The sequence below is a fragment of the Callorhinus ursinus genome, unplaced genomic scaffold (assembly GCF_003265705.2).
Source record: "Callorhinus ursinus isolate GAN/ISIS: 27379988/994484 unplaced genomic scaffold, GSC_fseal_2.0 scaffold10, whole genome shotgun sequence".
In the NCBI taxonomy this organism is placed as follows: Eukaryota; Metazoa; Chordata; class Mammalia; order Carnivora; family Otariidae; genus Callorhinus; species Callorhinus ursinus.
The window spans coordinates 7,394,113-7,421,872 of NW_027397072.1; the positions used below are offsets into that span (position 1 = coordinate 7,394,113).

The following is a 27,760-nucleotide window of genomic DNA, read 5'->3' on the forward strand; positions in this document are numbered from 1 at the left end:
CAAAGGGCACAAAGTGGCATGGGGGGGGGGGGCAGAAGGCCAGTGGCGCACATCCATCAGCCAATAAGCATCGAGTGCCTGGCTGGATACCCAGCCCTGCGCGGTGCAGGTCCCTGTGCTCCCAAACCGCCCCTCAGCCACTATGTACCGTTTTATTTTTACCTTTTTATTGTGACACATACCTACATATAATAGGACACATAGATACGTAATATAGACGCGCTACGAAACAGACATTCCAGCGGTCACTCAGACTGAAAAGCAAGCTCTGCAGGAAGGCTCATGGCTGGCGGGGCCCCTCCAGCCTCACCAGCGGCCGCTCCCAAGCCCTCACCTCAGCCGGCCTCCCATGTCTTCACCTCTCCAAGGTCTCTCCCTCGGAACCGTAACATGTGCTGTTCGGTCTACCCGGAATGTTCTCGTTTCCACCCTGGGGGGCACTGGCTGGCTTTTTCTCACCCTTAGATCTGGCTCAAAGACCTCCTTCAGACCTCAAGGGGCCCTACTTTCACCCCACTGTGCTCCTTCATTACTGCTACTTCTCTCCTTCAAGCACACATCTTGCAATTTACATCTTTTTTTTTTTTTTTTAAAGTAGGCTCCATGCCCAGCAGGGAACCCAGAACAGGGTTCAAACTCATGTCCCTGAAATCGAGACCTGAGGGCACCTGGGTGGCTCAGTCGGTTAAGTGTCTGCCTTCGGCTCAGGTCATCATCCCAGAGTCCTGGGATCGAGCCTCACATTGGGCTCCTTGCTCTGCAAGGAGCCTGCTTCTCCCTCTCCCACTCCCCCTGCTTGTGTGCTCTCTCTGTGTCAAATAAATAAAATCTTTAAAAAAAAAAAAAAAAAAGACCTGAGCTGAGATCAAGTTGGGCACTCAGCTGACCAAGCCACCCAGGCGCCCCTCAATTTACATCTAGGTGATGATGGGTTTTCGGTTCCCCTCTCGGACTGGTGAGCTCCACGAGAGCAAAGAGCAAATCTGTTAATGAATCAACTTAACGTCGAATCTCTACCACACACCATAAGTACACCAGACATTTCTTAAACGAACCAATGATTCTTCCAGACAAAAGAAAAGCCACAGAAGGATGTTAAATTCAAATGAGAAGCTGGAATGAGGGACTCATTCTGGAAAATGAGCAACACACGCAGTCAAACATGAGCCACAAGAAGAGAACGAGTACACGCGAACAGAGGACAGTGACCAGAGCTGGAGGCCTGGCCCGTCGCCTGACGAACGGGACCAATCCATGGGGTCTGAAAGAACTCGGACTTCAGAGTCAGTGGAGCGGTGACAGGAAACTTAAGGGAACCTGCCCTGGCTCAAACAAAAGCAGCCTTCCATGAAGTACCCAGTATACACCATACGCTAACGCAGGCATGTCACATGTGCCTCTGGCCTGACGAAACCCTTTACGGCGCCGGACACTCAGTGCCGACGGGACAGGCATGTAACAAGCTTGCTGCCGCTGAAAGCAGGCTGTGGGAAAAGGGCAGCACTCCCGTGAAGGGGGACACCGAGCTGCCACGGTATTTTCGGTGTGTTCTGCTGCCCCGAACACATACATGCAAAATGCCCCGTGAGTATCTGCAGAACATCTGTGCTCAGAAGACTCAAATCACAGTATCAGACACAGAGGAAAATCATCACAGTGCCACCGAGGTCCCTGGGCTCGCGAGGCTCAGGGTGCATCAGACCCAGCGGGCAGACCATTGCGCCTGTTCTCAGAGCTGCCCGGGGCGCGGGGCCTGGGGGGGGGGGGGAGGGGCAAGAACGTCCACGTCTAACAAGGTCCCGGGTGATGCTGACGCTGCTGGTTGTGAATGCTGAGTCCTTATAATGAGTTTATGTTCTGCTAGCTGCTCCTTCCCATAAATATCAAGGGAACAAAAGGCTATTTGATAAGAACGAATAAAGTTTTTCAAAGTGCTTTGCTTAGGCTTATTTAAAAAGAACATTTTTCTGAATCTGCTTTATTACTAAAATAAAGACTGAAACATTGAGCACAGCTAGAAAATGTTCGTGTGAAGCTTGACTGGGACGTTCCAGCTCCTGACAAGTGGCAAACTATGGTCATGCCAATAGACCTCAGAATGCAAGAGTCATGGCGGCATCTTATAAAATGCACATCGAAAAGGCAAAGGAAAAAACAAACTGAGACAAAGCTTCGCTAGGAAGGCTATAATTCAAAAGACAACTAGTGTTGCTGAGGACGTGGACAAACAGGAAGCCTAAGACACTGCTGGGGGGAATGTAAAATGGCGCAGCCGCTGGGGAAAACAGCCTCGCAGCTCCTCAAATGATGGAACAGTTACCACAGGACCCAGCGATTCCGCTCCTGGGTCTAGACAGGGCAAAGACAGACATACAACCACACAAAAACTTGCACACAAATATTTGTAACAGTGTTACTCATCATTGGAAAGTGCGAATAATCCAAAAGTCCATCAACTGATGAATGAATGAAACAAAATGTGGCACATCCAAAGACAACGGGCGATCACTCAGCAATAAGAACAAATGAAGTCCTACTTCGTGCTATGACATGGATGAATCTTGAAAACGTGATTCTGAATGAAAGGAGACAGCTATAAAGGGCCACATATTGTAGGATTCTGTTTATATGGAATGTCCAGAACAGGCAAATACACAGAGACAAAAAGTAGATTACTGGTTATCCAGGGCTGGGGGTGGTGGGGGCAGTGATGAGGAGATTCAGCAAGGGCTACAGGACACAGGTTTCTTTTTGAGGTGATGAAAACGTTCTAACACTGACTGCCAGTGGTTGCACAAATGCAAACACTAACTGTACACTTTAAATGGGTGAACAGGGCGCCTGAGTGGCTCAGTCTCATTAAGCGTCTGCCTTCGGCTCAGGTCATGATCTCAGGATCCCGGGATTGAGCCCTGCATCGGGCTCCCTGCTCAGCAGGGAGTCTGCTTCTCCCTCTGCCTGCTGCTCCCTCTGCTTGTCCTCTCTAATACATAAAAATAAAATCTTTAAAAAGAAAAACTAAAGCTTCTGTTCCAAGGTGGACAACAGATAGGAGGAAGGTATATGCAACTTTTAAACCAATTGAATCATCATACAATGACTCTTCCAACAATAGCAAAACGACAGGAAACCCAAATTTTTTAAAAGCGAACCCAACAGGGGCACCCTGCTGGCTCAGTCATTTGAGCATGTGACTTTTTTTTTTTTTAGGTTTACTTGAGAGAGAAAGAGAGAGAGCGCAAGAACACACGAGAGCGTACGTGATCAGGGAAAGGGGCCGAGGGGAGGGAGAGAATCTAGACTTCCTGCTGAGCGCATCCAATGCAAGGCCTGATACCATAACCCTGAGATCGTGACCTGAGCCAAAACCAAGAGCTGGACCACCTACGCACCCCAGAACATGCAACTCTTGACCTCAGGGTTCTGAATTCAAGCCCTATGTCGGACATGGAGAATACTTCAAATTTAAATTTAAAAAAAAAAAAAAAAAAAAAAAAAAAAAGGACCACATATTTGAATTGGCTATTTACAAAGGAAAAATCCGAATGGCTAACAGATATAAGATGTTTAAGAAACATGCAAATACGGATGAGAGATCACTTTACATTCATCCGACTGGCAAAAAAATAAGACCATCTGGATAACAGTGAGGGTTGACAAGGACACTGGGAGGCGGGAATCCGCACACACTACTGGTGCACCAGGACTGCTGTTCTAGAGAGATCAACGCAGGGCTGCTTTCTATGACCAAGCGACTCCACTCCTTCACGTGCACCCAGCAAACGCTTACAACACCTGGAAGGAGCATGGGAGATTGTCTGCCGTAGTCCTATCTGTGGTACCCAGAAGATGAAGGCAATCCAAGCCATCACTTAGTGAACAGATGGGTACGGTACGCTAAATGACACAAGTAAACTCAGCAGGTGCCCCAAACAAGAACCATGTACAGACACGGATACAAACAAAGGCAGATGGTCTTTGAGATGGTCGAGAGAGAATTCATAAAAACCGGCATTGAGTTTAAAAGATCTGAAGTCGAGTATTATCCTGGCATGTTAAAAACACACATACATAAAATAACACTCTATCCCATTCCACGGAAATACACATACCCAGGCAAATATTAAACGCATTCCAGCACCGCCTGTTAAGAGGAAGGAGGTGCGGGAACGAGGTGGATGAAAGGCAAGTAAGAAAGCAGGGCGGGTCTGGCGCCGACCGATGGCGAGCGCATCTCCAACTACGGGGTAGGATTCTGAAGGCTGTTTTCATCCAAACGAAATACAGTGTTGTTTCAAACCCACACATGTTCACCTGAGCCAAGTACCCCAACAGAACCAGCAGGAGGACTCACCTGTGCAGTAAGACACGCCTTTGCAAGTGGCGTTGATAGCCTCTTGGCACTTCTTCTGGGCAGTCTCGAACTGACAGTTCTTACAGCAAGGACTGTTCCTGTCACTGCAGAGGTAGTGCAGACAGGAATAGAGCCAGTCAAATGTCAGCCCCACAGCAAACACTACGGACATGTCAGAGGGCCCTGAAGACGGCAGGGAAGGCCTCCTGGCTGGGCTGCCCAGCGCTGCACGCTTAGCCCTCCCAGGCGCCGGCCCGCCTGCACACACTCATCAGGCAGCAGCGGTGCAGACAGGAAGCGCAGAGAGGCGCGAGAGGACGCATCCTCAGAACATCCTGGTGTCCTTGGTTTTCATTAACTTAACACAGTAATTAAAAAAAAAAAAAAAAAAAAGGAAGACACGGGCCTGCAAGGCCATTAACAGTGAGAAAGCTAGGCAGCCAGAGTCCTAGTTGCCTTCAGTATTTATAACGACAGTGTACACTGTACACTGTTCACATCTGCTGCTCACCGTAAACTCAAGTTCTCCCCTTCCACGCTAAGCCAGGCACCAGTCAGCAACATGGAAGCACAGGCACCTTCTAATTTGTAACCTGCTTCCTCTGCATTTAGCATAGGCCATTAAACAGGATTCTCCAACACTGTTTTATTGCATAGAAACACAATAATTTAGATCTCAGGACTGGCATTCTCATTGGGTTTAATATCTTGTTACTGTAAAAGGCGGCAGCCGTGAACATCCTCATTTAATCACCTCTTGTGTTTCCTTAGAAAAGACTCTCTGAGCTGTGGGATCCTGAATCAAAAAGTCTACAAGATCAAAGATTTTGTGACATAAAGTCACACCGCTTCCCAGAAAGCAGTTTCCTTGCTGTAAAAGGACAAGGAGAGACAAACATGGCCGCGCGAGCGCACCCCCCCCCCTTCCCCTGATCCTCAGGCCCCGAGCTCACCTGCACTGCACGCCCGCCCTCAGCATGCAGTCACTGCCACAGCACGTGTCATTGTGCAGGTACATGATGCCCGGGTCACACTCCTCTCCTTCGTCCACCCTGGAGTTCCCACACACTTTGTTGCTTCGCTCTTGAAAACACTCCTGGGCCTTACTTTCAATGGTCTTATAGATGGACTGCTTACTGCAGTTTGAAAACATCTTACAAGAAAAAAGGCCACAAAGGAACCAAATTGACAAGACATCATTCCCATGTAGTGTTTGTGTTTCTTCTCTAGAGACAAACTCTTACTGTAACAGCCAGAATCAGAGCCACCTTGAAGGTCTGTCAAATTCTATCACTGTCACCTCAAAAGGCCAGCTATAGGGAATCAAGTTGTCCCCCAGTGGGGTGCTCAAAAGCTGGTGTGAATTTGGTTAAAAGCCTAAAATTCTTCCCAGGCAAGCTGCACAAACACGGAGACCACGCATCCCAGGCAGTCCCATCGAGAGGACCCACGCTCTGGCCCCCTCACCCCAACTCTCCGATGGCACCTGGCACCGCTGCAGTGCCAACGAGAATAAGGCACACACCACCATCTTCCTGCAAATGATGAGTCCACCTCTGATTTACTTCCTTCTCTTTGCCCTGGCTATGTGTACGAATGACCCATGTTCCAAGTTTTTAAAGAGATGAGCATAGTAAGAGGTAGGATATTATATACAGTCTATTAAAAGATAAAAATCCAAATTGTTACCTAAACATTCACATGGGTCTCCATGATTTTAAGTTTGAGATTTCTACAGGTGACCCATGTCCCAAAGGAAGCCTCTACCCTTGCTTCTCCACTTGCAATACAGAACCAGGGAAATGGCCTCCTTATAAATTTGGGGATTTTTACCGGGAGCTCCGAAATGGAGTCCATTTCCCAAACCATCTGAAATTAGCAAGAAAGGGAGTAAAAGACTTGAGGGAAACTTGTGCAGTGATTTCTTGAGGCAGGGTCTTCGCAAGTGCTTGCTGCACAGTTGCTAAAATGGCTTCACTTTTGCCCCAGATGAGAGCCATGAAGCCCCTGGGGAACAAAGAACACAGGACCCTCCAAATGTAACTGTGATCGTTGAGTCAGATACTGAAAGGATTACTTTTACAATGATATCCAAGACCTTATCACCCTAAAGAGAAATATTAACCAGGCTTTTTTTTTTTTTAAAGGATCTTCCCATTTATTCTACGGTAAAGATACTTAAGGTCTGGTTATCTCAGTCCAGGCCTCGGGCAGTTAGAATTTGCTGGGTTTACTCACAAGCACTGCAGATTCATGAACTCAATTTTGTCAGTTCACTCATGGGAGATCAAATGCTAAGAAATTAGAATTCACACTGAAGCAGTACGCAGTCTCCTCACTATCTTATCAGAGCCACACCCCGAGTGGGGGGCCTTGGAATGGGGTGTTCACGCTCCCCGAAGACCTCTGGTCTTCTCTTTGCACCTTCTCACACTCTCTCCTCTTGTGCCAACAAGCCCTCCTATGAGCTTACCCCCCCCACGCCATCTGACTGCAGTGAGGCCCAAGGCACATCACTTCTCAGCAGCTTGTCTGTGAGAGGTACCAGGCCCTGCCTTTCAAGGTCAAGGAAACTGGAGTGCTTTTTATCTAGTTACAAACATTTTTATTAAGGAATTCATTTAAAATGTAGATTAGAAGACACCCAGTATCTTTTTACAGGAGGATCACTACTTGGGTAAACCAAACCAAGAGAAAATACACTAAATATGATGTGTTTAGAACAAAATAAATAAACGGATAAATTGTTCTTTTTTGATAAACTGGCACTTCCTTTTCTTGTCCCTCACATTTAAGTAAGCTCCACATCCAACATGGGGCTTGGACTCACAACCCGGAGATCAAGAGTCACGTGCTCTACTGACTGAACCAGCCAGGTGCCCCAAGAGTTGTATTTTTTTCTTTTTTTAAAAAGTAAGCTCTACGCCCAATGTGGATGACTGGCACTTCCTGAATTTATTTTATTTTTTTTAAGGTTTTATTTATTTGAGAGAGTGAGAGTGAGTGAGCATGAGCAGGGGGAGGGGCAAAGGGAGAAGCAGAATCTCTGCTGAGCAGGGTGCCCGATGTGGGGCTCAATCCCAGGACTCTGGGGGATCATGACCTGAGCCAAAAGCAGATGCTTAACTGACTGAGTCACCCAGGTGCCCCCACCTCCTGAATTTAAAAAAAAAAAAAAAAAAAAAAAAAGAGGCTCCGGCCAGGCACTATTCTCCTTAGAAGTCATTACAAGGCCATGGAAGAGCTCACAGGGAAATTTCACTACAGAGAACTTGTAGAGCAAAAGTCTGTAAAGTAAGATAATCTCCCCCAAAGTACTCACACCATCCGCCTAACAAAGAAGCAAATGACTATAGAGTGCACTGTGTAATACTACAGCCAGGAGCCAAATGCGGCTATTACAATTTCTTTTTCCTCACCACATACTTCATACTATTATAGAAATGTTCACACAGCTGCAAAATGGACAGAATGGTATTGTGAACGCCCACTTGCCCCTCACCAGCTTCAACAATGATCACCTCATGGCTTCCTAACTCCTCTCTACCCTCACCACTTCCCCTCTGCTCCCACACTGGGTGGTTGTTGTTTTTCAATAGCTTTATTAAGGCATGGGGCGCCTGGGTGGCTCAGTCATTAAGAGTCTGCCTTCAGCTCAGGTCATGATCCCAGGGTCCTGGGATCAAGCCCATCAGGCTCCCTGCTCGGCGGGAGGCCTGCTTCTCCCTCTCCCACTCCCCCTGCTTGTGTTCCCTCTCTCGCTGTGTCTCTCTCTGTCAAATAAATAAATAAAATCTTTAAAAAAATCGTTTTAAGGCATATTTTACATATCACAAAATTCACCCATTTCAAGTATCCAAGTAAGTGATTTCCAATAACTTTACTAAGTGGTGCAGCCATCACCATAAATCAACTTGTGGACATGTTCTTGTCCCAATAAGGTCCCTCATGTCCTTTTTCAGTTAATTCCCATACCCAGCTCCAATCCCAGGCAATCACTACTGAATTTAAATAAAACAGAATTTAAGAAGAAGAATAAAATAAAATAAATAAAACAGCATTTAAAATTCAGTTACTTGGTCTCTCCGGTCACATGTGGAGTGCTCAATGGCCACATATGGCTAGGGGTTGCTGTTTAACACAGAATGTTTCCGTCATGCCAGAACCTTCTACTGAATAGCACTCAGCTAGAATGTACATGATTAGAAATGAAGAGACAGGGGCACTTGGGTGGCTCAGTCGGCTAAGCATCTGACTCTTGGTTTTGGCTCAGGTCGTGATCTCAGGGTCATGAGATCAAGTCTCGTGTTGGGCTCCTCGGGAAGTCTGCTTGAGATTCTCTCTCTCTGCCCCTCATCCCACTCGTACACACATTGTCTTTCTAAAAATAAATAAATTATTTTAAAAAAATGAAATAGAGAGACAACTCTGAAAAACAGAGGAAAATTCAACAGGGTATATGACAAGTTGGAAGAATATGCAAATGAGGAGGGCAAAGTGCCTCGAGCGCAAGCTGTCAAGCAGAGGAACTACAAAACTTAAGATGCAAAGCAAGAGAAGAAGAGACTGTTTATACTTAACAGCCAAGGAAAAAGATGACAAAAAGAACACGAGAAAGAAACTTCCAGGGTGCCTGGGTGGCTCAGCTGGTTAAGCGACTGCCTTCGGCTCAGGTCATGATCCTGGAGTCCCGGGATCGAGTCCCACATCAGGCTCCCTGCTCAGTGGGGAGTCTGCTTCTCCCTCTGACCCTCCTCCCTCTCGTGCTCTCTCTCAGTCTCTCTCTAATAAATAAATAAAATCTTAAAAAAAAAAAAAAAAAAAAAAAAAGAAACTTCCAAAAGCAGGGTCAGGGCCAGGGAAACACAAAAGTAATCCCTTCCTCTAGCTCCCTGCCAGGCTTTAAAGTACCAAGCCTGGCTTGAAAAAAGAAATCAGGAGAAATACTTCACCATCTTTCCCGGTTAGTCAGCCCTCTCTAACTTGGCAACAACACCAGTATGTTCTTCTCATGATGCTTTGTGCTGCTTAACTTCAAGTGAAATGCACAAACCAGATGCCTGTGAGCACTTTCAAGTCAGAGTCTAAGAGCCAGCCGTAGCCACTCTTAAAAGTTTCTCCCATGGACTGGTGTACTCCCAGAAACCCCCGGCAGCAAACTGTTTGTTTATTTACTCAAATTGCTACGTGCCAGGTACCCTGCTAGGCACTGGAGACAGAACTGTGAACAAGATAAGCGAGGGCCTTTCCCACCAGAGGTTTACAGTCTGGCAAATTACGTATTTTGTTGCAAAGCTTTATGAAAACATGCAAATTAAGTAGAGTTAAAAGGAACAACAACTTGTATAAGAAATGACATGAAATTTTTGGGGCGCCTGGATGGCTCAGTCGGTTAAGCGTCTGCGTTTGGCTCAGGTCATGATCCCGGGGTCCTGAGATCGAGTCCCGCATCAGGCGCTCCCTGCTGAGCAGGGAGCCTGCTTCTCCCTCTACCCCTGCTGCTCCCCCTGCCTGTGCTTTCTCGCTCTGTCAAATAAATAAATAAAATCTTAAAAAAAAAAAAAAAAGAGAAGAGAAAAAGAAATGACATGAAATTTTTAACTTGCACCAGACCTTGCCATCCAGAACTCCAACACAAGCCATTACTATCACTAATTTTTCATATAGTCCCAATCAACACAATTAACTCTGATAACAGTCCAAATGACAGCTTCAACCAGATTCGATGGTCCTCATTTCACTCTAAAACACGCAACCAAGTTTGAGGGTACTTCATAATTTGCAGTTCCATCCCTGGAATGGAAGGCTTTTCTGAGCTCTCATTATAATTAAACATAGCCTCTTTCCTTCCTAACCTAAAAATGCTCCAAAAGATACATACCTTATTGTTCTCATGATCTCCACTCACAGCGATGGGATACATAACATATTTTCCTCCCTGATCCTCATTTGGGGCACATTCCGCTAGGCCATCCGGATCATGTTCTGCTCCAAAATTGTGTCCCAGTTCATGAGTTGTTACCAGGTCAGCTTCCTTAAAGGATCATGCAAAGTAAACATTATGACTTAATATCCAACCATCAGCTGCTATGGCCAACTAGGCCCTGCTTTTCTTAAATGGGGTCTTGACTACTGCGACCAACAGCAGAACAGCAGGACTGTGGAGGTGGGCGTGTCAGGATTGAAGGGCCCAATACAGTGGGATAAAAAACCGACCCCAAGTATAACGTCATAGCCAAACTACCAGTGTATCAGAAACTAGTATTTCCTATCAAGATCCATTCTCCTCTTTTTCCTTCCTTAAAAAATCCTAATCCTGCTCAGGTTGCCAATGTCCTCTGTTAAAATAGCCACCTTCCCATATTTCTTTGATGGTAGGTCAGTCACATGACCGATTCTGTCCAGTGAGATATAAACAGAAGCCAGTGGGTGGGACTCCAGAGTTTTTTTTTATAAGGGACAGATGAGGCTCTGTCTTCCTTTCTGCAGCACGAAGAGAACCATCTTGTGAGCAGAGGATAAGCATGAGGACAAAGGCCTGTGCTCAAAGGGGCTGAGTGCAAACTGGGAAGAGCCTGGCTCCCTGAGAGCATCACTAAGCTGCTGCAGCACCCACAGGATGCTGTCCATGACCCTGTTGTTGACTGAAGCAAATACAACACCTCTTATTTAAGTCACTGTGTTGGATTTTCAGTCGCATGGATTTGCTGGAATGTGCCTAACATATTCCTAATGGATATACCTGGGCAAAAACAAGATCCTAAAATCTTCTAGAGGAAAAAAACAGGTCACGTACAAAGGATAAAAAATCAGAATGACTTCAGATTCTAAGGGTAACACAAAATACTAGAAGACAATGGAGCGATGTCTGCAAATGCTGAGAAAATTTATCAATCAAGTTTAAGAGAAGGTTAAAGACAATTTCAGATATGCAAAAATCTCAATTTGCCTCTCATGTACCCTTTTCTTAGGAAGCTCCTGGAAAATATGCTACACCAAAATGATGGTATAAATCAAGAAAGAGAAAGAACAGGGGCATCTCGGTGGCTCAGTCAGTTAAGCATCGGCCTTCGGCTCAGGTCATGATCCAGGAGTCCCATTATCAAGACCCGCATCGGGCTCCCTGCTTGGCGGGGAGTCTGAGTCTCCCTCTGACCTTCCCCTCTCCCTCCCCTCTCAAGTGCTCTCTCCCTCTCACTTGCTCTCTCAAATAAATAAATGGAAGGAAGGAAGGAAAGAACATGAGGTCCAGGAAATGAGGGAGTCTGGGGAGGTCTTCAAATGACAGCTACATTGCAGGACTGGGAGCCAAGTAGCCTGCAGAGAAACCACAGGATGAAGGGCTCCAGGAGGGTGTCTTCAAGAAAAACAATGACCCTGATGGGTCTCAAAAGAAACCTCACAGGTAGCTTTTTATCGTTTTCTTTATATTTTTATTTTCACATTTCCCACCAAAACACATGTAATTTTTTAGGCAGAAACAAACAAAAGTATGTATTACTTTTTAAAAAGATACCTACATAAATATATACAACTGAGGTTCTACTACAATAAACTCAAAATCTATCCTTTTAAAAAATAAGAGAACATACCTTTGTAAGGATGGTTTTACCATAATTTTTTGTGCTGGTCAATCCACTATTCAAATAGATATTCTTCTTTCCAATTGGACTATAATAAGCTAGAGGACAAAGGAAACAGAGACAGATTGCTTATTTAATACAGGATTACAATACAATCTAATCAGTCTGCCATTCTCACATATCCACACAACAAATGGAAAACTTACCCTTTGGGCAAATGCCTCCATGACTGTTTGCTCTGGGAGAACCAACATAAGCTAACCCAAGAGTTCCCATATCAAAATCTTGATAGGTGAAAAGATGTGCTAGGCAGACTTTAGATGCTTCTTCAGCTATATCAAAGCTAAATTGCTTTAAGAAAAAAAGTATTCTTAATTAGATTAACAATTACATCAGACTAAAAGATGTTTCAGCAGACACTGGAGAACAATACCACATGGCTGACTGCAGCTCTGCATCAGCAACCACAAAACTGTGCAGCACTATGCTCCTTATGTACAATTTTCACCCACCTATATAGGTAAGAAGTGGAGTACCATCTAGTCGGGGAGGGGGATAGGATAGGGAAGAACCTGGGAGCTTCTTATAGCAGTTCAAAACCAAGAGGGCTGGTTGAAGCCATGCAGCCCGGCCCTGGTGACATGCCAATTCTGTAAGTCTCAGTGCTTGACTACTCCTTCCAGGGGATGTCAGCACCTAATACCAAACAGATCCCTCTAAAGTATTTCAAGGACTCTATTTGGTTTTGTATGTATTTTTTTTTAAGTTTATTTTTAGTAACCTCTACTCCCAACATGGGGCTCGATATCACAACCCTAAGATCAAGAGTTGCATGCTCTTCCAACTGAGCCAACAAAAACACCTAGGGTTTTTGTTTTAACTTTGTGTTGGTTTTCCAACCTCCAGAACTGTGAAAAATAAATTTCTGCTGTTTAAGCCACCAGTCTGCAGTGCTTTGTTACTGGCAATCCTAATCCTTGCCGAGCCTCTTGAGAAGTGAATGGCGCTGCCTCAAGCTCTGGTGGGGAAGTGGCTCACAGCAGAGACGGCAAGTGGAGTACTAAACACATGCAGCACTCTATGAATCTCAACCTGGAAAAAGAGCTGGTAATATCCTTTAACTTCATTCAAGCTTTGAAAACTTAATTTTTGCCTCATGAGACTGATGAGCCACACTGTACATGGACTAACCCATGGAAACCACTAGATAAATAAATGTTATAAGCTGTGAATTTTCAGGAACTTGTTAGAGCAGCCATAGGAAACCAAAACACTTACTAACATATTAGAAGATCACTATCACTTCACAGAAGGTGATTTTACAGCAATCACATACACAAACTCAAGACACTAAAATATGTGGCAAAAAAGATCAATCATACCCAGTCGAGGCAAGAATCATATGGTGTAGAATGTTTAGGCTATCTTCAGATTACCAGAATACAGTCACAAAGATTTTTAAATCCTGTAGAAAACTTCCACATCTTCAAGTCTTATTTCTACTAATACATTTTCATACAGTTTGACAGTTACTAACCTAGCAGATCTACTGGTAAGTTTCAAAGAAACCTGAACAAAATGGTGTGCAAAAAATGTTTATATTGAGTATACATTTTCTAAAGTCCCAATACTTCAACTAGATTCTCAAAGATATTAAGATCAAGAAGTACCACTTTCTAGTATTTTTCATTTTCACAACTTTTTGGCCCATCTTGCTGTCTGCCCTGTTCCAGGGATGAGATCAGTGCTGGATTAGCTGGGGTGGGCTGCTCCTGGTTTTCAATGACCTTTCTCAGTGCACCCTTTCACTGATGCAGACACGCCCCACGTACTAGAAACCAGAAAGGGCCCTAATAGCATCATGTCTGGGTCTCCACCACCTACCTCTAGCAACATCTTCACATCCCAAGCATCCTTTTCTTCATTTGGGTAACTTTTTGCCATGTTATAGTGCCTTTCACCAGGTTTCACCTCTTGTGGAGACTTGAGAATGCGGATCTATACTTAAAGAGACAATATACTTAGAACACTTCAGAAAAAAGTCACAAGACTGAAATAATACTGCACTGTTTTAGCTATGCAAAATAAGATCATCTACCATTCTAGAAAAAATGTTTTAAAACCAAAATTCCATACAATTCTTCAGCTCTAATATTCATTTAAAAACAAACTGAGAAGCTTATGGTATGGAAAACATGTGTGTCAATGACTTACTTATCAATTTATAAATGTATTCCTAAACTCTTATTTCCTCTACATTCAGTTTGACAAAATGAGAACCTGGATTCCCTGAGCCTAAAATATTTACTCCAACCATAGTCAATAATTCAGAAACACAGAACAATTAGATGTCTGTCACTGCACCCCGTAGAAATAAAAGATTATAAAGAACAGGGGCTTTTCCTTGTACATACAGTAAAAATTCATGTTAATCCTGCTTTAATAAAAAGGGAACAAAGGCTTTCCTCCGAAGGAGATGAAACGTTATCGACCGGTGAGGGTGTTTAGGGAAAAGAACAAAGCCATGCTCAGCTCAGCCCTTTCTGGCCTCTCTTCTGCCTATGCCTGCCTGGAGGGGGTGTAATCTGGTCTGCTCTGCCACCACGTGGCAAACTCACAGGGGAGGGCTCTGCAGCTTTGGTGGCAGGTGGTCAAGATCAATTCTGGGATGAAACAGACAGAAGCCCACTGTGATTGTACATCTAAATCACACCCTCTAATCCATTATCATTATTATAAAGCTGGTATTTCAATCTCCTACACTGCACCTATTTTTCCAAGTGGTTCCAACTTCTTAAGGCAAAACGGAGTTTTATTTATTGGTCCCCTAAAACTTGAACATGATGCAGCTATTTTAGACAAGTGAGGCAGCTTTCTATGTACCACAATGGAACAATCACCAACATATTTGCAAAATGAAAAAGCAAGGTGCAAAAGAGTAGAGCATACCACCGTGTGTCAAATACACACATACACATACACATGCCATGCACAAAATCCCTCTGGGACAGGACTTATGAAACTTGTGACATGGGTGTCTCTGGGGAGAGGGACTGGTTTGACAATAGCAGAGGTTGAAGAGACTTACTTTTCACTGGCTTTTGTACCATGTGTATATATTACCTATTCAAATAATAACTTAAAAGAAAATGCAAAACAGTAAAAGAGAATGGAAAAGGGAAAAATAATTCTCTTAGTTTCATACAAGTACTATAAAAGTTTAACATTTATATAGTATGATGCATGATTTCAGAAGTTTTGTTTCTTAATCTCTAAATTCTATACTACAGAACCTATAAGAATATGGTTAATTTAGTACAAAAAGCCTGGAAGAAACAAGAGATAATAATTTACACATTAAGTATCTGTCCAAAGCAATACCCAACTTCAGAAGTCTTTTTAATTAGTCTTATCAATTTCGAACAATGTTTACTATGAGATATAATTAAGATGACATCAATACACCATTACTGGATGTGCTCTATCCACAGATTAGAAGAAACCAGAAAATTCTGGGGAAAAGAGATCTACTGGTTCTATATGCACAAATGCCTTGCAAATGTACACAGTATTTCTAAGTAAATTTTCTAAGGTTTCAACAATATGTGCCAACATTCTAACTAAAGACATAAAGCATAATCAAAAAAAGTAAAACAATGAAGGGGATAAAAACAACAAATTCAGAGGAAGACGAGATCACAGCAGCCTAAAAAGGCTTTCTGCCTACAGTAAGCCTAAGAACAAAAGACTTCACAATCTGTAAATAATTCAAAAACACTACACAATTTATCAGATAAAAATCACTGGCATCTGAAAATTTATAAGATTAGAGTAGAAGATCAGTTTTTGGGTTCTGACTACAAGTGACAAATATCTGCATCACATCACTCAGCAGAGTAATAAAAGCCACATCCACATCCATTGGTAAATACCTGCTCTATCTGTATTCCGTAACCTTTAAAACCCGCATTGTCCCATGAAGTGTTCCGATAGATGTCATCCACTCGGTCAATAAGCTCTATCTGTGTTTATAAAAGAGTGAGAGAAAGACATGTATGTTTACCACTCTGCAACATAATATAAATTTTGCAGGGATTAAAAGGGTCAGTTTAGAGAAAATACCACTGTACAAGTTTCCACCAATCACAAAACTGGCATTAAGATATTATTCTTTATCATTGATGACACTAACAAAACAATTATTCCTAGCCTCAAACTTAGAGTATTATTATTAGAATCAAGAAGTGGTACAGTTTATCTCAAATTTTAGGTGATCAGAGCCGGTCCTCGTTAGTATAGTGGTGAGTACCCCCGCCTGTCAAATTTTAGGTGATCAATTGCGTATGAACCAAAATATCAAGTAACGGGCTTCTAAAAAACTGCCATTTCAATCAATTATAAAAATGAAAGTTAAAAGTCAACCAGTGTACCTAAAATTTGCCCTTCTAAGAAGTAGTCCATCTCCACTCCATCTCTCAGCAAGAACCTCAGAACCCTTCCTCAGAAAGAGGTGAGGGGCAGTGACAGATGCTGCTCAACCTACCCCTGGCCCTCACTGGACAAAGTCCAGCACCAAGGACTGGGCAGAGAGAAAGAGAGGAGTGAGCTTCCACCCGTCCCCCTTTCTTCTGTCCTCTGCTTTTGGATGGCAGGTAAGGTAGACAGAGAATACTGGGTGGGGGGCAGGAGGAACGAGGGTGACTCCAACTACATGAGAACATAATACTCATTACCCATCTTTTCCTCAGACTATTCTATTGTTCATAAAATGGCTAGATGAGGCTTGTTGTAGCAACCGTGAAGCACAGTAGAAATCTAAAAACTGTTCTTTGCTTATAGTAAGTATAAAACTAAGAAATGCAACTGTTAAGACTAGACCTCTCACTATATTCATATTTGTGGTATAATGAACAAGAAAGTAAATTAAGACCCCTAATACAAAACCCATATTAAGAAAGGAACTTTTTCAAGAAAGAATCTCTCTTAGGAACAAGAATTGCAGTGACGTCACACACTACTCCTACTAGCCTCATAATAAATTCTTTCACTTGACACTGGAAGGGGAGGGAAAGAAGGGTGAGGGAGGGTATGAATAAAACAGAGAGAACAGAAAAAGCAAGGCAATGAGAAAGGCGTCTTTTGGGGCCTACGTTCTTGGTTCATGAATAGTTGCATTCTCTTTTATTCCCTCAACAACACTGTGTCAGTGCCAAGTTATCATGACGAATGAGATCATACTAACAAAAAATGTCAATGAAATGGGACTCCCTTGGCTTTTCAAATTATAATATAAAGGCTCAGAAACCCAGTGTCAATACTTCTGTCATCTTTCCTTTGAATCTTCGCCCTACAGTTAATTAGGACCATGAAAGTCCCATCTACTCCACGAAGTTATATTCCAACAATTAGCTATTTTATGCAACAAAAACCAAACTGACCATCTTCTCTGAAATATACATATAAACAGAGAACACACATAGGTTCAGACAAATACTTTTTTTCCCACTCTGGAGCATCCATCCATTCCATCCATATGTCACTGCTATTTTCAAAGAGATCACTTGAATAAAGAGGGAGGCCTATATTACAAACTCTCCCTAAACATTAATATGTGTAAGAATTCTAATGTGCAGAATATATTAGTTCAAGGGCAAAATGGCTTTTCAAAAATTTGAAACTAGACTCTCTACGGAATAATGTAAGAACCTCAGAGAGCTCCCCATTATTTTAGGAAATAAGAGAGCAACTGAAACATCTCATTTCATTACATTTCATACCACAGCAGTCTTCTCTTAAATAGAATTTGCCTACCTACCTTGATTTTTGTGTCCAGTAACCTGATCCAGTATCAGATACTTACTAAGTAATTTGTAGTTGTACTCTCTTCCCCTCTGCCCATGTATCTGTAAAAGCGATGATCTGCTACCACCAACAATTTACATGTGTTCTTCATGGGATTAGGGTCAGCTCTTCTCTTCACCCGATGAACAAGCTCTAATATGAATTTGTATGCACTATTAAATCAAAATTCATCAAAACAAGGAGTTTTTTTATAGTAACACTTTAAATCTAGTATATTTTTGAAACAAACATTATTTGAGCTTAGTATCCTTAAAGATATCTTCAACCAAAAAACAATTTGGAGGAAGACAGAAAAGTAAAAAGTAATATGAGGTTTTAAAATCTTAGAATTCAAAACCAAGGAAAAGGGCCTCCTTAATTTTTAAAATAAGGAAACTTTAAAAAAGTACTTAAGTAAAACAATCATCTAATCTATTGTTGGGCCATGAAACTGTCATTTTCTTCTAGAAGTTTACAAATTAAGTAGTGGTAAAACTATGAAGATAATCAGACATTAAAAATGAGTTTATGGTAATAGGTCATTTTTCTTATTAAACACCCAACTGAGAATTTATTTATATATTCATATTTCATATTTTCTAAGTTTTCAAAAAATAAGGATAGTAGAGTATTTCTCCAAGATGGTTAGGTTTTTATTTTTTTATTTTTATTTTCTTAAAGATTTTATTTATCTGAGAGAGAGAATGAGAGATAGAGAGCACGAGAGGGAAGAGGGTCAGAGGGAGAAGCAGACTCCCTGCTGAGCAGGGAGCCCGATGCGGGACTTGATCCCGGGACTCCAGGATCATGACCTGAGCTGAAGGCAGTCGCTTAACCAACTGAGCCACCCAGGCACCCTAAGATGGTTAGGTTTTTAAATGACCCTAGAGTGATCTGTCCTGGGGTGCCAGGCTGGCAGAGTCGGTAGAGCAGGCGACTCTTGATCTCAGGGCTGTGAGTTCAAGCCCGACACTGGGTGTGGAGATTACTTTAAAAATAAAATCTTTGGAGCGTCTGGGCAGCTCAGTCAGTTAAGCGTCTGACTTCGGCTCAGGTCATGATCTCAGAGTCCTGCGATGGGGTTCCGCATTGCAGAAAGTCTGCTTGTCCCTCTCTCTCCCCCTCCCCCTCCCAACTCGTGCTCTAACACATAAAATCTTAAAAATTAAAAAATCTTAAATATGTATGTGTGTGTGTGTGTGTGTGTGTGTGTGTGTGTGTGTGTATATAAAGTGATTTTTCCCAAGACTGATAACCTCTTTCTAAACAGTACAGACCTCCCCTGGTACCAACTAATTTCTTATAAACTTTTCCAAAGATTGTTTTCAACAGTACTATTTTGTCATTTCTAAATATCCCAAACAAAAAATTTTTCCCTCCTCTCCACACCCACTTAAACACTATATATTATCAATCCTTCTTTAATATCAATTTACCAAAAAAATTTCTCTCAGATTACTCAATTTCCCTTTTCTGTAGACTTTTTCCAATCTTTATTGTTACCATTGTTTTCTAGTGTTTTCAGTTCTTACATTATAGGCAAAATAATTAAAGAAATTTCTGAACAAAACTCTATTTTCAAGCCAAATTCTATAATTACTAATCAAATTAACAACCACCCCTACTGAAGACAGCCATAATGCTTGTTTCTTATTTGAAATATATTTTTAAGTCTTACCATCAGGTGGCTCTCTGTCTACCAGCCCATTTGGAAGCAATTCTTTATTATCCGCCTTTATATAACCACACACTTTTGGAGACTGTAGACGTGAAACATTCTTGATATCTTCAGATTTATAAACTAACATTCTTTTGTCTTTAGTATCATTAATTAGTCTCCAAAGTGGCTAAAACAGAAAACATACATAATTGAGATGCAAAATATAAGAATTCCTAAAAACTCAATTCTTACAACATCCTTTGCTTTTAGATAACATTCATTTCCAGGTTAAGTAAATGGACGAGTCATTTTATCAAAAATAAATCATTTCAGGGGCGCCTGGGTGGCTCAGCCGGTTAAGCATCTGCTTCGGCACAGGTCATGATCCCAGGGTCCTGGGATTGAGCCCGCATTGGGCTCTCTGCTCAGCAGGGAACCTGCTTCTCCCTCTCCCTCTGCTCCTCCCCACCCACCCCACTAGCGCTCTCTCTCACGCTCTCTGTCTCAAATAAATAAAATCTTATAAATAAATCATTTCAATTTTTCTCAGTTTCTATGCTGGTAAATAAACACATGGGTTATTCACCCTTTGATTTTATCTGTATATGAAAAAAGCGTTATTTTGTACAAATTATGAAACATTTTAAAAGATCCAGAAAAGGAAATGCATAACCTTTTCCATCACTCAAAAACATTTATATAACACCTGCTGCACACCAAACCCACTCCAGGTGACGACCTACAGCAACAAACAGGAGACGAGCCTTCTGGCCCTGTATGCTTCTCATTCCTGTTTCCTTAGTATCTTCTTGTCGTGAAGGTTTTATACACAGGAGAGAAGACTGAAAACTTGCAGCAATGTACCTAAAACTCATTATCTCTTTCAGGGAAAGCACTTGAAAAGAAAAAAAAATCTTCACTTCCCCTATTACAAGGTCACAGTAAATCAGAACTAACATATTTGAAAGGTTACCGAAGTCAAGAACCAAGTTCCTATAAGGATGGTGATCTCATCCAAACTAGACAGCTTGTGAGTGAAGTACAAAATAGACATTGTATACACACACACACACACACACACACACACACACACACTTATATTTTACATATATATGGATATACGAAATCTCCCTCCATATCCATCATGGAAATGAAAATCTAAACCACAAGGACACAATTTCACATCTACCAGGATGGCTGGAATCAAAGATAGGTAATGGCAGGTATTGGTGAGGATGTGGAAAAGTCAGAAGCCTCATATACTATGGAATGTAAAATGGTGAGAATGTGGAGTGCAGCCACCACAGAAAACAGTCTGGCAGTTCCTCAAAAAGTTAAAGATAGAGTTCCCATATGACCCAGAAATTCCACTCCTGGTATGAACCCAAGAGAATTGAAAATACATGCTCACACAGAAACTTCTTCACAAATGTTCATAGCAGCATTATTCATAACAGCCAAAAAAGTGAAATCACCCCAAATGTCCAAATGATGAATAAGCACAATGTGGCATATGCATAAAATAGAGTATTATTTGGCAATAAAACGAAATGAAGTACTGACATAGGCTACAACGTGGATGAACCTTAAAAGCATTCTAAGAGAAAGAAGCCAGTCATAAAAGACTACATCTTATGATTCCATTTATATGATGACCAAGCAAATCTAAAGAGACCGTGGATTAGTGGTTTCCTAGGGCTAGGGGATTTGGGAGCAAAGGGTGGTGGGCTGCTAAAGGGTACGGTATTTCTTTTGGGGGTGATGAAAATGTTCTAAAATTGATGGTGGTGATGACTTCCATAACTCTAGGATACACTAAAACTCAATGAATTACATACTTCAAACAAGTGAACTGTAGAGTATGTGAATTTTATCTCAATAAAGCTGTTAAATATAGTTGACTCTCCCACAATGCTGGTTAGAGGAACTGACCCCCCCCATGCAGTTGAAAACCCATCACATGTAACTTTGATGCCCCCAAAACAAATACTAATAGCCGACTGTTAACCAGAAGCCTTACCAACAGTCAATTCACATATTTTGTACATTAGATGTATTATATACTATTTTCTTACAATAATACCTAACTTCTTAATTTTTTCAGTATTTCTAGGCTATGTGGTTCATCTGCGAGTTTTTTCAAATTGTTGCAAATCTCCAAAAATCTTTCAATACGTTTACTGAAAAAGGTCTGCATATAAGCGGATCCATGTAGTTCAAAATCCATTTTGTTCAAAGGTCAAGTTTATGTGTGTGGATCTTCTTTCATAATCCACGTATGAGGTAGATTTAAGAAACAATGAGCTGCAGAGCTAGCAGAAACCTCAGAAAGTTACCTAACCAACCCCTTGGCTGTAGGGACCTTCATTTGGCCTATGAACAGGAAAAGAGAGAAATGTTTTCTTTTAGAACAAACATTTCTAAATTCAGATTAAGAGTTTCCTGATGTAGGGGGCGGAGCAAGATGGCGGAGGAGTAGGAGACCTGGATTTAGTCTGGTCTCAGGAATTCAGCTGAATAGGGATCAAACCATTCTGAACACCTACGAACTCAACAGGAGACTGAAGAAAAGAAGAGCACCAACGCTCTGAACAGAAAAGCGACCACTTACTGGAAGGTAGGACGTGCGGAGAAGTGAATCCGAGGCGATATTCGGGAGGATAGATGGTGGGGGAGGGGGCCTCCATGGGCCGCTTCTGGCAAGTGCTAGAGCCGCGGAGCACAAAATCGGAACATTTAGAAGTCGGCTCCGCGGAGGGACGTCACTCCAGTGGCTAAGCTGGGGGTGGAACCCTCGTGGGACAGTGTGGTCTCAGGACCCTCAGGGTCACAGAAAGACCGGGGGTGCCTGAGTGCAGCAGAGCTCCCAGGTATCGCAGCACAGAAGCTGGCTGCAGAGACAGAGCCGAGGCGCGGACTCTCAGCTCGGGGTTGCCATAAACCGTGATCCGTGGCACAGTCGGGCCACTGCTCCTCCAGCGGGACCCAACAAGTGGCAGATGCGGGGACACTCCCCTTCCACCTCTGGGAGGAGCAGCGGGAGAGCGCACTGCAGGGATCTGCTGGGTGTGGAGACTCCACACGGGGTCGGGTGCCAGAGATAGGGACGCTCGGCCACAGGCCGGGTGAGCACGGAGTGCGGCCGGAGACTGGGGAGATGGGACTGACTGCTTTTCTCTGGGGGCGCACTGAGGAGCGGGGCCCCGAGTTCTCAACTCCTCCGGGCGGAGACTGGGAGGCCACTATTTTCACTCTCATCCTCCAAAGCTGTACCGAGAGCTTGCAGGGAACAAAAGCTCCCGAGAGCAAACCCGAGCAGATTGCTTAGCCCGACCGGCAAGGGCAGAGCAATTCCGCCTCCGGCAGAGACATTTGGGAACCACGGAAACAGGCACCTCCCCCAGAAGATCAACACAAACAGCCAGCCAAGACCCAGTTTTTACCGATCAATGAGAACGGGAGAACTCCAGCGCTAGGGGAATACTGCACATAGAATTCATGGCTTTTTTACCATAATTCATTATTCTTTCAAAGTTAATTTTTTTAACTGGTTTTTTTGAATTTTTCTTTTTCCCTTTTTCAACCAACATCTTATCAATCCCTTTAAAAAAATACATTTTTACTTTTTCATTTTTAGAGTCATATTCTATACCTTCATAGTAGTTACCTTACTTTTGGCATATATATATAAGTTGTTCTCTCTTTAAAATTTTAAGATACAGTTTCTTCTAACAGATCAAAATATACCCTAAATCACTAGTGTATGGCTTTGTTCTAGTCTCCTGCCTGATCACATTCTCTCCCTTTTTTTTTCTTTTTCTTTTAAATTTTCTTTCTTTTTTCAAACAACTTATCAATTCCTTTTATAAAATCTTTTATAATTTTCATCTTTACAGTCATATTCCATCCCTTCATTGTATCAACCCTTATTTTGTACATACATAAGTCTTTCTTTAAAATTTTAGGAGGCACTTTCTTCTAACAGACCAAAATACACCCAAAATCTAGTGTGTGGCACTGATCTATGCACTAGCCTGACCATATTTGATCATATTGTTTTTTTTCTTTTGTACTGTTTGTTTTTGTCTTTTTTTTTTCTATTTCTTTTTTCTTTCTTTCCCTTTCTTCTCCCCTGGTTTCAGGTCTTTTCTGATTTGTTTAGAGTATATTTGCTGGGGACGTTGTTAACCTGTTAGCATTTTGTTCTCTCATTCATCTATTCTCCTCTGGACAAAATGACAAGACGAAAAAAATCCCTCAACAAAAAGAACAAGATGTAGTACCGTCTGCCAGGGACCTACTCAATACGGACGTTAGTACGATGTCGGACCTAGAGTTCAGAATCCTGATTTTAAAGATACTAGCTGGGCTTGAAAAAACCATGGAAGTTATTAGAGACACCCTTCCTGGAGAAATAAAAACTAAAATCTAACCAAGTCGAAATCAAAAAGGCTATTAATGAGGTGCAATCAAAAATTGGGGCACTAACTGTTAGGATAAATGAGGCAGAAGAGAGAATTAGCGATAGAGAAGACCAAACGATGGAAAATACAGAACCTGAGAAAAAGAGAGATAAACAACTACTGGATCATGAGAGCAGAATTCAAGAGGTAAAGCGATACCATAAGACGAAACAACATTAGAATAATTGGGATCCCAGAAGAAGAAAGAGAGAGAGGGGCAGAAGGTATATTGGAGCAAATTATAGCAGAGAACTTCCCTAATGTGGGGAAGGAAACAGGCATCAAAATACGGGAGGCACAGGGAACCCCTCTCAAAATCAATAAAAATAGGTCAACACCCCGACATCTAATAGTAAAACTTACGAGTCTCAGAGACAAAGAGAAAATCTTGAAAGCAGCTTGGGAGAAGAGATATGTAACCTATAATGGTAGAAACATTAGACTGGCAACAGACCTATCCACAGAGACCTGGCAGGCCAGAAAGGACTGGCATGGTATCTTCAGAGCACTAAAGGAGAAAAATATGCAGCCAAGAATACTATATCCAGCTAGGCTGTCATTGAAAATTGAAGGAGACATAAAAAGCTTCCAGAACAAACAAAAACTAAAGGAATTTGCAAACACGAAACCAGCCCTACAAGAAATATTGAAAGTGATCCTCTAAGCAAAGAGAGAGCCTAAAAGCAGCATAGATCAGAAAGGAACACAGACAATATACAGTTAACAGTCACCTTACAGGCAATACAATGGCACTAAATTCATATCTTTCAATAGTTATCCTGAATGTAAATGGGCTAAATGCCCCAATGAAAAGACACAAGCTATCAGAATGGATTAAAAAACAAGACCCATCGATATGCTGTCTGCAAGAGACTCATTTTAGACCCAAAGACACCCCCAGATGGAAAATGAGGGGGTGGAATTTACCATGCTAATGGACACCAAAAGAAAGCTGGGGTGGCAATCCTTATATCAGACAAATGAGATTTTAAAACAAACTGTAATAAGAGATGAGGAAGGACACTATATCCTACTGAAAGGGTCTATCCAACAAGAAGATCTAACAATTGTAAATATCTATGCCCCTAACATGGTAGCAGCCAATTATATAAGGCAATTAATAACAAAAGCAAAGAAAACATTGACAACAATACAATAATAGTGGGGGACTTTAACACCTCCCTCACTGAAATGGACAGATCATCTAAGCAAAAGATCAACAAGGAAATAAAGACTTTAAATGACACACTGGACCAAATGGACTTCACAGACTTATTCAGAACATTCCATCCCAAACCAATGGAATACACATTCTTCTCTAGTGCCCATGGAACATTCTCCAGAATTGATCACATCCTAGGTCACAAATCAGGTCTCAACCGGTACCAAAAGATTGGGATTATTCCCTGCATATTTCCAGACCACAGTGCTTTGAAACTAGAACTCAATCACAAGAGGAAAGTCGGAAAGAACTCAAATACATGGAGCCTAAGAGCATCCTACTAAAGAATGAATGGGTCAACCAGGAAATTAAAGAAGATTTAAAAAAATTCATGGAAACCAATGAAAATGAAAACACAACTGTTCAAAATCTTTGGGATACAGCAAAGTCAGTCCTAAGAGGAAAGTAGACAGCAATACAAGCCTTTCTCAAGAAACAAGAAAGGTCTCAAATACACAACCTAACCCTACACCTAAAGGAGCTGGAGAAAGAACAGCAAATAAAGCCTAAACCCAGCAGGAGAAGAGAAATCATAAAGATCAGAGCAGAAATCAATGAAATAAAAACCAAAAGAACAGTAGAACAGATCAACAAAACTAGTAGCTGGTTCTTTGAAAGAATTAACAAGATTGATAAACCCCTGGCCAGACTTATCAAAAAGAAAAGAGAAATGACCCAAATCAACAAAATCATGAATGAAAGAGGAGAGATCACAACCAACACCAAAGACATACAAACAATTATAAGAACATATTATGAGCAACTCTATGCCAGCAAATTAGATAACCTGGAAGAAATGGGTGCATTCCTAGAGATGTATCAACTACCAAAATTGAACCAGGAAGAAAGAGAAAACCTGAACAGACCTATAACCACTAAGGAAATTGAAGCAGTCATCAAAAATCTCCCAACAAACAAAAGCCCAGGGCCAGATGGCTTCCCAGGGGAATTCTACCAAACTTTTAAAGAAGAATTAATACCTACTGTCCTGAAACTGTTCCAAAAAATAGAAATGGAAGGAAAACTTCCAAACTCATTTTATGAGGCCAGCATTACCTTGATCCCAAAACCAGACAAAGACCCCATCAAAAAAGAGAATTACAGACCAATATCCCTGATGAACATGGATGCAAAAATTCTCACCAAAATACTAGCCAATAGGATCCAACAGTACATTAAAAGGATTATTCACCATGACCAAGTGGGATTTATCACTGGGCTGCAAGGTTGGTTCAACATCCGCAAATCAATCAACGTGATACAATACATTAACAAAAGAAAGAACAAGAATCATATGATCCTCTCAATAGATGCAGAAAAAGCATTTGACAAAGTACAGCATCCTTTCTTGATCAAAACTCTTCAGAGTATAGGGACAGAGGGTACATACCTCAATATCATAAAAGCCATCTATGAAAAACCTACAGCAAATATCATTCTCAATGGGGGAAAGCTGAGAGCTTTCCTCCTAAGGTCAGGAACGCGGCAGGGATGTCCACTATCACCACTACTATTCAACATAGTATTAGAAGTCCTAGCCATAGCAATCAAGACAACAAAAAGAAATCAAAGGCATCCAAATCGACAAAGAGGAAGTCAAACTCTCACTCTTTGCCGATGATATGATACTTTATGTGGAAAACCCAAAAGACTCCACCCCAAAACTGCTAGAACTCATACAGGAATTCAGGAAAGTGGCAGGATATAAAATCAATGCACAGAAATCAGTGGCATTCCTATACACCACCACCAAGACAGAAGAGAGACAAATCAAGGAGTCGATCCCATTTATAATTGCACCCAAAACCATAAGATACCTAGGAATAAATCTAACCAAAGAGGCAAAGGATCTGTACTCAGAAAACTATAAAATACTCATGAAAGAAATTGAGGAAGACACAAAGAAATGGAAAAACGTCCCATGCTCATGGATTGGGAGAACAAACATTGTGAAGATGTCAATGCTACCTAGAGCAATCTACACATTCAATGCAATCCCCATCAAAATACCATCCACTTTTTTCAAAGAAATGGAACAAATAATCCTAAAATTTGTATGGAACCAGAAGAGACCCCGAATGGCCAGAAGAATCTTGAAAAAGAAAAGCAAAGCTGGCGGCATCACAATTCCGGACTTCCAGCTCTATTACAAAGCTGTCATCATCAAGACAGTATGGTACTGGCACAAAAACAGACACATAGATCAATGGAACAGGATAGAGGGCCCAGAAATGGACCCTCAACTCTACGGTCAACTCATATTTGACAAAACAGGCAAGAATGTCCAATGGAAAAAAGACAGTCTCTTCAACAGATGGTGTTGGGAAAATTGGACAGCCACATGCATAAGAATGAAACTGGACCAATTCCTTACACCACACACAAAAATAGACATTTCCAAATGGTTGAAAGACCTAAATGTGAGACAGGAGTCCATCAAAATCCTAAAGGAGAACACAGGCAGCAACCTCTTCGAACTCAGCCACAGCAACTTCTTCCTAGGAACATCGCCAAAGGCAAGGGAAGCAAGGGCAAAAATGAACTACTGGGATTTCATCAAGATCAAAAGCTTTTTGCACAGCAAAAGCAGTCCACAAAACCAAAAGACAACCAACAGAATGGGAGAAAATATTTGCA

At 41.9% G+C, this 27,760-nt stretch overlaps 1 protein-coding gene across 5 annotated transcripts in view; it reads right to left on the reverse strand.

Moving 5' to 3' along the window:
- Positions 1 to 27,760, reverse strand: part of ADAM17 (ADAM metallopeptidase domain 17) — a 60,349-nt gene that overhangs the window by 7,704 nt on the left and 24,885 nt on the right. For 3 of the 5 annotated variants that reach the window (XM_025867716.2, XM_025867718.2, XM_025867719.2), the window contains 9 exons: positions 19,457 to 19,625; positions 17,798 to 17,931; positions 15,870 to 15,959; positions 13,822 to 13,935; positions 12,144 to 12,288; positions 11,947 to 12,035; positions 10,236 to 10,388; positions 5,308 to 5,507; positions 4,355 to 4,458 (listed from right to left, as the gene is read on the reverse strand). In XM_025867716.2, coding sequence (XP_025723501.1) covers positions 4,355 to 4,458; positions 5,308 to 5,507; positions 10,236 to 10,388; positions 11,947 to 12,035; positions 12,144 to 12,288; positions 13,822 to 13,935; positions 15,870 to 15,959; positions 17,798 to 17,931; positions 19,457 to 19,625 — 1,198 coding nt within the window. Of the gene's footprint in view, positions 1 to 4,354; positions 4,459 to 5,307; positions 5,508 to 10,235; positions 10,389 to 11,946; positions 12,036 to 12,143; positions 12,289 to 13,821; positions 13,941 to 15,869; positions 15,960 to 17,797; positions 17,952 to 19,456; positions 19,626 to 27,760 lie in introns of those variants that run through there. The other 2 variants (XM_073896978.1, XM_073896979.1) reach the window with 2 other exon arrangements.